A 12515-nucleotide genomic window follows, 5' to 3' on the forward strand; every position below is an offset into this window, starting at 1 on the left:
ACTACTATTTTGTATGTATTCATGAGAAAGACTAAATTATAAAGAGAAAACTGCAAACACAGACATCCAGTTATAACTTTTATTGGTTTTGGAAAGAAGCAAACTAAGTTTTTCAGTTCATCTTAGCATTGTTATGTACTGTACAAACAGCTTGCACATGTGTTTGAGGTTAACGGTACAGAACCAAAAAGCATTCTGGCTTATAGCACACATAAACACACTCCCTGCTCTCTTCTTAACATTAATACAGGTTAACTGACAGCACAACACGTCATTTCAGTACTATCTATCATCATGAATGCCCCACCTGTTATTGCATGCTCAGCATGCAATAATGAATTACTGCAGGACAAATTCACCACAGAGATGAATATCTGTAAAAGTTTTGTTCCATTTTTTAAAAACTGATGCAAAGAATTATCTGGCAACTAACCGACTGAGTTTAGTAATGCAACGTGACTTTCAAGCTGAAAGACATGTAGGCTGTAGTGTAGTGGTAATTTAAAACAGATGCATGATGGGGGATGTGTGTGGTGGGCCTCTGTAGATAATGCTGTAGTGACTGTTGCACTGATAGCTTCAAAATTCACCCAGAAGGTTACAGCTTCCTCTCAGCCACGTGGATCCATCCAGTCAACTAGATGAAGGACTGACATGACTGAAAGAAAACGTTACCAAACTAATGTGGGCGCTAAATGGCACCAATCATCCTCACCTTGCATTGATAAATTAAATGCAACCTCAGAACCTCAGAGAAATCCACAATGCTCTTTTAGACCGAATCGGCACATAAATAAAATTACTTTTATCTTAACTGCACATCTTAAATCTGATCTTTTAATTTGCCAAATAACTACATCAAAACTACAGTATGTCCGATCGAAAGTACTCTATCATTTAATAGGAGTATTGACATGTTGCTAATAGTCCTCTTGACGTACATTCAGTCAAAGATGCTTCTACGACAGTTCTGAAAGGACCGTGATTGGTTTCATTTAGCAGAATGCCGACATACAGTACAGTACAGTACAGAGATCTTCGGCTACACGTCACACACACTTTTTTGTTCTTCTTCGTGTTGAGTGTCAGAGCATTCAGGAAGTTCAACATCATCAGCACAGTGTTCATTACACATTAAACAATATAATATTTTTTCATTTTTATCCATTTTAAAAATATTCAGCTTATTCTCCTTAACAGAGGACTGACTGTCCGGGGTACACGCACATAAAATACAAAAAAAGAAGAAGAAGAAAAAAAAAAACGAAGCATTTTGGTCAGCTTAACCTCAATCTACAACCTCATTCAACTTGACATCTCACAGAGACCATTACGATTATGCAAAATAAAGCCATGGATACAAGCGCTGGTTGGATGATCAGGGGTGTGCTCATGATATAATCAGTTCAGGTACCACTGTGGTGAACGGAAACAGGTCAGAAAACAGATCAGACATGTCAGGCTAGATGTGGGAACTGAGAATGTCGGATTAATACAAGTGGTTTCTGATGAGGTTTAAATAATAATAATAATAATTTAAAAAAAAGCTGGTCCCAGTAAACAAATCTTGTTCCAGTAGTGGTACCACAGTCTCCAAACATCATCACTGCTATTGAGGAAAATTGATTGCTTTTGTTGTCATTGTCTTAACCTCATTAAAAGAAAAAGTTCAACAACTTCAGGAAATATGCTGACTCACTTTCTTGCAGAGAATGTTAAATGTTAAGCAGGAGACACGACACGTTTATCTTAGCTTAGCATAAAGACTGGACTTAGGCACAGCGGTGCTTTGAGCTAAATGCTAACCCTCTCACAATTACAATGCTGACGTGCTGACGTTTAGCAAGTATATTTAACAAGTTCACCATCTTAGTCTGGTAAGGAATCTCCAAAGTTATTCCAATTCATCCTGACCCCCTCATGAATGTTTGTACCAAATTGTATAGCAATCTGTCCGATAGTTATAGTCCATTTCATTCCAAACCACAAGCATTAACCTGCTATAGAGATCACAAGTCAGTAGGATTCAGCCTATGAGGACTATGAATGTAAAATTGAATGGCAATCCATCTAAAAGTTGAGATATTTCAGTCTGGACCAAACAACAGCTGACTGACATTGCCTTCTATACAGGGCATATATCTCTGTAAAAACGGATTAGCTGCTTCCAGTCTTTATGCTAAGCTAACCGTGTCCTGTTGAACAGACAGAATATATTTCCCAAAATGTCAAACTAAGTCTTTAAAATGTGGACCTTGCCTGTGGTATAACTAAATCTAAATTAACACTGCTTTCACAAAGCATAACACAGCATCCAGGAAGATATTTATCTTTTTCTTTAAATTACCCCACCCCCATATATAGCTCAAATCTTCTGTTGCACTCGAGTTAAAAAATTATATCTGAAATAAATTCAAAAATTATACCTTATACTGTACACAGTTTACCCAACTACACAGATAACAAAAGAGAGAGAGTTCAAATATGTATACCTTTCAGGGTTCTGAGTTGTGTGATACCATTCAAATTCTATTCGTATACAGAATCACGTTTTATACAACAAATCATCGTCATCAATAAATAAAAATAGAATGCTGTCATGTACTCTGGAGTCTATCACTGCTGTCCTGGGAACAACATAAAGGCTATCTGACAATACGAGGAAAACACCAAACGCCCTTTAAGATATATATTATCAATTTTAAATGACACTTTGTACACATCGTTTGTTCTGACGGGAAAACAGATTTTTCTTATTTTGCAACCAGTAAATTGATTTATCATTGCAGCTGCCTAACTAGCTAAAAACTCTCCACGTCTGTGTATTCCAGAGAAATAAAATGAATTAACAGTTTGATTGACTGATCAGTGCGTTTATATTAAAAAAGGACATGATCCAAAGTCATCTGACCCTGTAGTACCAGTAGGTGATGCATGAACATTTTTTGTAGTTACCTGATTCTGTGTTTCAATCACCGACAAGAAACCTCTTTAATTTAACCTCTTGTGACAACATGCGTCAAAATGCATTTACTTGCTGGCAAAAAGACACGCAAATGGCTGCCGTCAGCGTGAGAGCTCTCTCAGGCTTCGAGCTCAGACTCTATTAAAAGATCTGATTTTGAAGGTGTATGATTATCGTATTGTCCTGGGCACAAGCTTTAACTGAAACCAGTCTATCTTTGGGGCGTTAAGACTTCGTGTCAGAGGCTGAGGGTGTGTCTGACTGCAGAGATCTTATTGAAGTTTTTTTTTTTTTTACAGCCAAATCTTTCTGGACTCTCGACAACAAACAGCTTGTCACCCAGAGTTAAAAATCGGGCCCAACCTCTTTTTGTCCATGTCTGTCTGTCAGGCAGCTGCAGTGAAACTTTAAAAACAACACCACCACACATTGACCAGAGGACGATGGAGACAGAGGCACAGACTTCAGAGGGAAGAAGAACCCAGGTGTCTAACTGCAGCAATACAGATGTTATGAAATGAATACAAATACGATAATTACATGACCTAAAACTGTTTCCACGATGCTATATGCAAGTAATACAATACTGCTGGGCAGGCTGCGGACCTGTCCTGTGGGTTCAGAAAAGGTTAATGGAAAGTCTGTCGTCTGGTGTTGGTTTGTCCCCTGTCCTCGGTGTCAACCTCAGTCCACTGCGATTGTTCTGTTCAACAGTGCTGTCGTCAGCAGCATGGGTTAGTTGTCGGCCAGGTATTTTCCTGAAACGTAGCGACGAAGTGTTTAGGTTTTATGTTTGTTATGTTATGTCATTTATGGATCTTTTATAGATCTACTGTTAACTTCAGAGACAGTTACTACAGTAAGCTGCATGGTTACATAATAATGGACGTAATGACAATAAATCTAATGCATAAAACGATAAATTAACATACATACATACTGTAGAAAAATAAAAATACTTTTTTTGCAAGGATGAAATAAGAAAAACCTTTTTTTTTTGGCTGCACTAAAATCAATCTTATGGGTTATTAATGTTCATTAGTAATCTGCAGTAAATAAAGTTTAGTACTAAAGGAATCTGTAATTTCATACAGCTGTTGACTGATTTCCAATTACCGGTACATAGATCACCACTTAGAAAAATCAATTTACTTCCAAAAGACAAAATTAGTAGGTATTTTCTACTCGTATATTATACCACAAATTAGCAATATAATAGAGAATAATACACAGACTTTTAAATATTAATAAATATAAATGAAAACATTTAACAAAAAAAAAAGGTTTTCAAAATGTGTAACTGCTGAAAAATCTGACTAATATTCCTTCAACTTATATTGATATTTGACATCAAACAATGATGATAATCATTACTTCTTAAATGATAAATAAGTGACTGTACTTGAATATGGAAAAATGTTAAACATCAGTGTGGGTTTAGAAAGGTTCGAACTACTGGATGAGTTGGAAGAGCGATCATTTGACACTAGTAGTGACAGTGATAAATAATGTTTGGTTTGGAAAATCCCTCTATATGTTGTTACTAAAATGTTCAACTGACCTGCGGCGAACCTCTTCTTGACGAGAGAGAAGCGGTATCCTGGCCCAGCCAGCTCTATGTCACAGCCCGACAGGGTGCTGCCCTCACTGGTGAACTGCACCGCCAGTGGAGCCGGTTTACTGGGACCTTCTGTTAGCTGAAAGCGTGCCAACAATGAGCCCACACCTGCGGAAAGAGGGCGACTTTAGAAAGACGTCTGTCAGCCCCGAGGAATGAGTCAGGGGTGAAGGGAAAATAATTGAATTCACAACATCTCATAGACAGTGATGTGCACAAGGAAATCAAGTTAAAAAAAGAAGTGAAAATAGCTTCTGACTATGACTGACAAAATGAAAGATGCTGGAAGCAGCTCTCGACGACTTTGCTATATTTAACTTTGCAGGAACAGGCTTTTGCATCAAATCCTGCTCACCGTCAAAGTATTTGCTGGATACAGATTTCATGGAAACACTGACTGAGATTCATTTGAAAGGAAAATGACACATTATATGAGAGATACAGATATAGTAGAGTACTAATGGATAAGTCATCCATGTTCAAAAGAAGCTGGACTAAACTGATCATGTTTGAACCTGGTTATGTTTTATATCTTATACTGTATATAACTACATAATCTAGTTTACTGTCCTTCTCCTGGAGACCAGCCTTTCTGCTTTGCAACATATGAAACAGACAACAGACAATTTAGAGTAGAGCAGATGATGTTGGATTGTCAAGTCAGATGCACAATCAAACTAAGCTTTCTCAGTTGAAAATATGTGTAAATATTCCACTGTAGCTTTTACATAAGGCACTAATTTCCAGAGGAGCTCTGGAAACATACCATACACGGTCACATGTACTACACCTTTTTCATGTAGCAGCTTAGCTGCATCCATGGCTCCTAGTGCAGGTTCTAGTTCAGTGTTTAAAACTACATGTCTGCAGAAACTCTGCCACAACTCAAGTTAGATCAGAACAATGTTTGTATGCTGTATGTACTTTTCTTTTAAACCTTAGGTCTTATCTATGCTTGTCTCTTGTTTTTGTAAAAGTGCTATGCCAATACAAGTAAATGTGTACATAAACCTTTAACCAGGGCTAACTCTGGTAATTGATTCAATCTCTTCTAGGCCAATATAATCAGAATTAAAAAACTAAAACCAGGACTCTCATCAATCGCCACAAGGCTATTTTCTAAAGAATATCAATATTACTAAACGGTATATGTTACTTTTATCATTCTGTACATACCTCCGTTTTCAGACTTCTGTGAGATATCAGGAATCTTCCAAAGGATTCTTTGCTGCTCCGCATTCCTGTCAAGATTACAAGAGGACAGAAAACCACATAGATGAAGCTTCTGAAGACGAAATGGCCAACTGAAAGTCAAAGTCAAACGTTACCACCGTACCACGCAGCAGGAGGTAAGACAGCCTGTAGTTTTGAAACCCCTCCATCGACAGGGACGAGGAACTGGACGTTGTTGAGGGCCATCGGCGTCGTTATGGCCTCCCCGTTGTATTTGTAGTCTATTCTCAGGTCAGTGCTGGTGGGCTCACATCTCCAACTCACCGCTAGATTCAGAGGAATCGACTGGAGCCCCTCCGTCGATACCTGCACACAGATAGAAAATATGCAGACACTACTTATAATAATCGCAGTCCCAAAGCATTTTGTGTTATGTTTAGGGATTTCAACATAATGTCACGTTGTCCCTAAAGTTCATATAAGCACCCCAAAAAAAAAAAACATGTTCAGTTGGTAATAGCTGATAAGGGGTTGTTATAACTTCAGTGGCATTTTTGCCTATACATCTTGTCAAAGCTGCTCTGTACAGTATCTCTTAGCTTAGTGACTCCCCAGGGGTGCGAGCTCACCTGATACTTGAGCATGTCCACATTGTAGTATGTTGCCTGTGGCTTCTGCTCTGCCACCTTCTTTAAATGGGATATCAGGTTTGGCATGTTTACCCAGAAGTCCTTGGCATCAGCCTTGGCTTGTGTGGTGGTGTCGCTGGTGGGGAAGAATGTAGAAAAGCATGATCAAAATACATTTCATACGATCCTGGTGGTGATTTGTCTAACGTCTCAGTTTTAAAGGAATGTTTGACCAGACAAATAAACTTATTGTGGCAATAATGACTTTGGAAATTTGAGTCCACAGGCTGAATTTGACAGGCTTTGGTTTTGGTCTTTTAATTCTCACAATGAGCCACAAGAGGTCGTGCTTCACACTTATTTTACAACAACTATGCAGGGTTTTAGGAAAACACTTCATCAAAGACTTCTTGCAGAAATTATCCTGGATTATTTTATAACAAAGATTTATTCTATGAATTTAATTTCAATAATATGTAACAGCAATAAGTATTCCGCTGTAAGGCAAAACACTTTTAGTGCTTTTAGGTTAGCTTATTAACATTTGAATCCCAGGTTGTTGTTTTTTTGTATTTTTCAAACCTGAAGAAAACAAATAAAACCAAAGACAATAAACAAGAAAAAAAGCCAACCTCTGTTCAGAGTCATTGGTCTGAACACTCATGATGACCTCATGATGACTCAATATGCAGTCAGCTGCGTTAGTGTCTGAGATGATCTAAAGTTTACTCATCCTCACTAACAACCAAACTCTTCCATCTGGGATCAGGAATGTTTTATGATTAAGTTATGATTAAGTTTAATTATTATATAATTTTACTAGTTGAAGTCCTTATTTCAAATGTAAAAAAATATGCATAATCTGATCTTAAGCTTTGTTGGTTTTTAGTTAAAACATACCGTATACGTTTAAAGTTTCACTTAGTTTTCATGACACTTCATGACCCTCTCTTTTAAAAGTGTTTGTTTACTTCATGCTGTTGTATATTTTAGACAATCTTTATAAAACACATTTTCCTTGTGTATGAAATGTGCTGTATAAATCAATTATTATTATAAAAAAATCACTATCAATTGGAAACAAACATAGCTGTTCAAAGAGTTTGCATTTACTAATATTTATTTAATATATAAATACACAAAGTGATTGATTTGATTACATGATACAACATGCTCTTTAAGCTTTTATCTCACATGCTCTTTAAGTGAAATTAATATTAATACAAATTGTAATGCCCAGTGAGTATTTGATTTGGTTTTAATGAAGTTTAGTTAAATTATGGTGAAAAACCGTGTATTTGTTATTTGTTTCTGAGAGAGAGGGGATGTGTAACAGCCGTGTCATTACCAGCAGAGGAGCTGGGGGTTAGGCAGCACGTGCTCCAGACGGCTGTAGTTGGTTATGCTGAAGGTTAGCACGGCGGGGGACGAGTTATTGGCAAAGTGCCGCGTGATTCCCGCTGGAAACGACAAAACCATCTCACCTATGATCTTCACAACACACCTGAGAGGAAGAGGAAGACAAGGAGTGGGTTAGAGAGAGAGAGAGACACACACACACACACACACACACACACACACACACGCACACACACACACACACACACACACAGTACACACTTCTTTTGTTGATTGCTCCGTTTTTCTTCCGTTTTCTTTCTTCAAAAAGCTTTGAACCCCAATTTGTGTCACATACTGTAATTTCTAGGGCTGTGCTCGATTAAAGTCGATTAGTCGACTAACACTCATTCAATTGTACCGACTAATCGATTAGTTGATTTAATCGACAGATCTGTAAATCTGAGTTTCTCCGCAAAGAGTCATGCAAAAGCACCACTTTAATTCTTGTGTTTACCAGAGATGTGCTCGTATGTTTCTTGGAAATAAGTCATTCAGCATGAAAAAAGCATAAAACATGACTAATCGACTAAAGAAATCTAAGCTGACCAAGACCAAAACGACCGATTAGTCGACTAATCAACTAAGAGGGAGCAGCCCTAGTAATTTCTCAATAAGACTTTGTGCTTATGAGCCTGCATTGCAGCCTTTATGTATTTAACACTTTGTAGAGCATGATTCACACATCTTGCTAATATTAAAAAAGCCTAAATCAATAATTTAAGGATTAGTGTATTCCTCTCAGCTCCTAAACCTGCCCCAAGCAGTGTAGGCACAAAAACTGAGCATGCTCAATGAGTTCGGTCTTACATGAAACTACACTGCAGGGATGGAAGATGCAGTCACAAATTTTACAGGCCATATTCATTATATAATGAAGGAATATGTCACATGTTTTGGTTTTTTTTCTATTAGTGCAAACCCTTGCAACCCAGGGCGGGGAATCCTACTGTCATATGTATTTCAGGATATGTCGTGAATGTGTAAAGCTTTTTGTTGACCTACTTGCTTGGGTCAGCTCCCTTTAAAGAAGGCGTTGACTGTCTCTGTGAACGCAGCGGCCACAGGAAGAGTGTCCTGAGCCCCCATGGTGAGAGGACTGGGCCCTCTGGAGCAGCCTGGAGGCAACACACACACACACACACACACACACACACACACACACACACACACACACACACACACACACACACACACACACACACACACACACACACACACACACACACACATTAAAATAGTCTGAATAGGGCAAGACACACTCAACCAATGAGCAACAATCCAATAAGCTGAATTAGTTGCTATTTACTACTACTTTTCTGGTTGTAATAGAAAAAGTCAGGGCATAGATCAATGTATAGTAGCTTCAACCAATCATAAAAATACATTACAACAGATTAATAGATACATGGTCCAACTCCCAAACCAGGACACTACACTCTTCCTAACCAAGTGTGTGGATGAAATGAGGCACAACACACGGTGTGCAAACTACTGTGATGAAATAAACTATTTGAAATGAGAACAAATATTAGTGTTAATAAGGTGGCATGAAAACAGCAGGTTATGTGTGAAGAGGAGAACCATTTCTCTTTTCTACTTGACTGTGACATTGTAGAATTAAAACACAATTACTTCATATATCTCTCTCAAATTTTGTATTTTTTATACAGTATGTTACACGCTGGCTTTTATTTGAATAAGCACAGGTAGATGAGAAAGGAAAGACAGAGAGACATAGAGAGAGACAGAAATATGTTATGCATGCTTATTCCAGACATGCTGTTAAAGCTGAATTATTCTGACAAGATCAAAGGAGATCAGAGAGCCCGAAGATCAAACCAAAAACCAAACAACCAAAAGGAAAAAAGTGACGAGGAAGTGATTAGCAAAGTACACGAAGAATGATGATTCTTCAGGAAATGAAAGCTGGTCAACGCAAACGAAATGAGACTGAACAATGTCAGGAAGAGAAGGTAGAGGAAGATATGAGAAGACTGCATAGTTGACTGCATATGGGGGGGGGGGCTCAGCCAGGAGTTAGCATGGTGTGGGTTAGGGTGATGGAGGGATTGCAAAAGAAGGAAGAGGAAGGCAAGGGGAGGAAGGAAGGAAGGAAAGAAGGGGCAGGGCAGGGGGCGAAGCTTGCACAAATTATTCTCAGAAGAGTGTGTGTGCTCGCTACCCTGGTGCAGAGAAAACTTACCTTCAAAGGTTAAATAAAACTTCCCTCTGTCAAACCACACAAGGGATGGCTGGTCATTCTCTGTGTGGGGTTGAGGGGTGGGGTCAGGAGAAAGGGACGAGGAGGAGGAAGAGGGATGAAGGGGAGGGAAGTGGGTGAGGAGGGATGGGGGGGGTGGGAGGAGAAAAGGACAGTAGCGTGAGTCTCACACGGCAGGTCTATCAAACGTCACAGTGGGGTGAAACGCGGAGGTGGAGGCCGAGGGGACGAAGATGCACAAGCCGAGATAGAGCTGGTGACAACATGGGTGGTGGTTTTTGGTGGGTGCTTGCGTGCGTGAGGAAAGGCAGCAGTCAGGTGGAGTGAGGGCCAGGTGTGTGCTGGTGGATGCTGGCAGTGGTACGACTCAATGTGTGATACAGGAGAGAGGAAGTCGAGGCTGCAGAGCCTGAGGGGGGGTTGCCAGTTTCAGGGGCAGCAACCAATGTTTGCTCTATTAGGGAACGTATTACACCAGCTGATGCTCTAGTTTCTGGCAATTTAGGTAGCACTAAACTGGCACTACTTTCTTCATCAGTGGCAGGTTGTTTCGTACTGCGTTTATCTATTTTAGGCTTTTCTCTCAGTGTCTTACTGTGCTCACATTTTGCTCCAGGCCTCCACTTTTCAAATTATCAAACAAATGAAAGCAGACATGTCATGTATAAAGACATCCTGCAGGGGGCAGGACTAAGACTAGAGAGCAGAGAGAGGGAGGGACTGTGGTGCACAGGGAGAGAGATGCTGCGTCCCAATTTCAGTGGCTGCATCCTCCAAGGAAAACAGCCTATCAAGGTGAAGTTTAGCCTCACAGAGACCAACACTAAGGGCATTCAGACAGTCCTGGTTAACTTTCATCGCAAGTTTATCACAAAGAAATCCCCTTAAACTAGAGCTACACAGATAAATAGGCTGATATATTGGGCAATATTATCTTATTGCAGATTATTAGTAGCTGTGTCTCTGTTGGCAGATGTGCCAAAGATATACTTCAGGTAGTTTAGAAATGGTGTCTCCATTACAAAGTTTGTCCACCAGAGTGCTGTAGCAGAATAAAAAAATCCTGCTCAGTTAAAAACAAAATGGAAAAAAATGAATGGATCTTTATCAAAAATGTTTGCTATGATAGCCAGTATATCATTATCAGATTTAAACTATTAAATAGCTGCAAATATAAAAAGTTTAAGCTATACCTCACACAATATGCATGTACCAGTGGTAAAATCAGACCTGTGTTTGTGTTTTGACCATCCACAGTTGGTAACTTTCACTTCAATAATTCACTATGATGGACAACAGGCAAAATATTACCGGGTTAATGATAAATAATATATATCAATATATCTTGATGCCCACCTCAGCACAAATATCTGATAAACGTGAAAGGGATTTGGTATTTACTGACATTATGACTTAATAGAAAGTATCACTAAAACACCATTGAACAATGGGTTTTGGCAGAAGATCCCAATATGAGGGTTGGGATCCCTAAAAGATGTCGCAGGATTATGTTGACAGGTCATGAGACGATTTATGCGATAGGAGAGATTTCTTCGACACATCATTATGTTTTATCTTTTCTCAAATAATTCCTTTTATTCTTGTAAAATACTGGCTAGTTTAAGCCTCTGGAACATTATAAATATCAAAACAAAAACCTATGAGAAGGGACAATTATTGCACTTGTCACAAACTTATTAAACCTGTGATGAGAGGTCTCAAGGAGAAGATGCTTAATTTTAGGGACACAAGTGAAAAAGGTGGATTACAGGATATTGTAGGCTGCAAAGAATACACTGGTTCTGTCATCACACTAAAGAAGGCCTCATTTCACAGCTGCATTTGGAGGAGCTCTCTTTCAAAAGAGTCAAGTTTTTCCGTGATGTATTTGGCTCATGAACTCTTGGATTTTCCAGACCCTGAACTGGGATTTAGCTCCAGTTTGACTAGAACATTACAAGGGATTGTGTTTACATATTGAACTATTTCTCAAATAACAAAACATACAACAAAAACATGACTCCTTCAACATCAAATATGTGCCTTGAACACAGTGTTTCAGTTTAACATAGAGCAGAGTAGGCTTGTTCTAGTACATACTATAGTTTTGATGTAGGATCTCAGCAGTGAAGGTGTGTTGTTAAGCGAGTGGATTAACAGAGCGGTGGATTTCTAGAATTGTGGTGAGTGAATCAGGGAGGCAAAAAAAGTGTAATTTTTTTTTTTTTTTTTTTTTTTTTTTTTTTTTTTTTTTGCGAAACACAAAAAAAAAAAAAAAAAAAAAAAAGAAAGCAAGCGGCCCTCTTTCTTACTTAAACTAATTCCCCCCTTCGCCAAAACCACCCGAAAAAAAAAAAAGAAGAAAAAAAAAAAGGGGGGATTTTTTGTTCTTTTTTTTTTTTTTTTTTTAAAATTTAAAAAAAAAAAAAAAAAAAAAAAAGAAAAAAGAAAAAAGAGGGAGAAAGTATTTTTTTTTTGTGTGTGTGTGTGTGTGTGAGTGAGTGAGTG

General features: G+C 38.6%; 1 protein-coding gene across 1 annotated transcript in view; it reads right to left on the reverse strand.

Moving 5' to 3' along the window:
• Nucleotides 1-65: 65 nt before the first annotated feature.
• sgip1a (SH3GL interacting endocytic adaptor 1a) overlaps nt 66-12515 on the reverse strand; it is an 83694-nt gene continuing 71244 nt past the window's right edge. Inside the window, 9 exon segments of the mRNA XM_039810664.1 lie at nt 66-3723; nt 4527-4691; nt 5760-5824; nt 5920-6122; nt 6386-6521; nt 7734-7889; nt 8789-8808; nt 8810-8901; nt 9990-10049. Coding sequence (XP_039666598.1) covers nt 3701-3723; nt 4527-4691; nt 5760-5824; nt 5920-6122; nt 6386-6521; nt 7734-7889; nt 8789-8808; nt 8810-8901; nt 9990-10049 — 920 coding nt within the window. The 3' untranslated portion in view covers nt 66-3700.

Source organism: Perca fluviatilis, chromosome 9 (assembly GCF_010015445.1).
Source record: "Perca fluviatilis chromosome 9, GENO_Pfluv_1.0, whole genome shotgun sequence".
In the NCBI taxonomy this organism is placed as follows: Eukaryota; Metazoa; Chordata; class Actinopteri; order Perciformes; family Percidae; genus Perca; species Perca fluviatilis.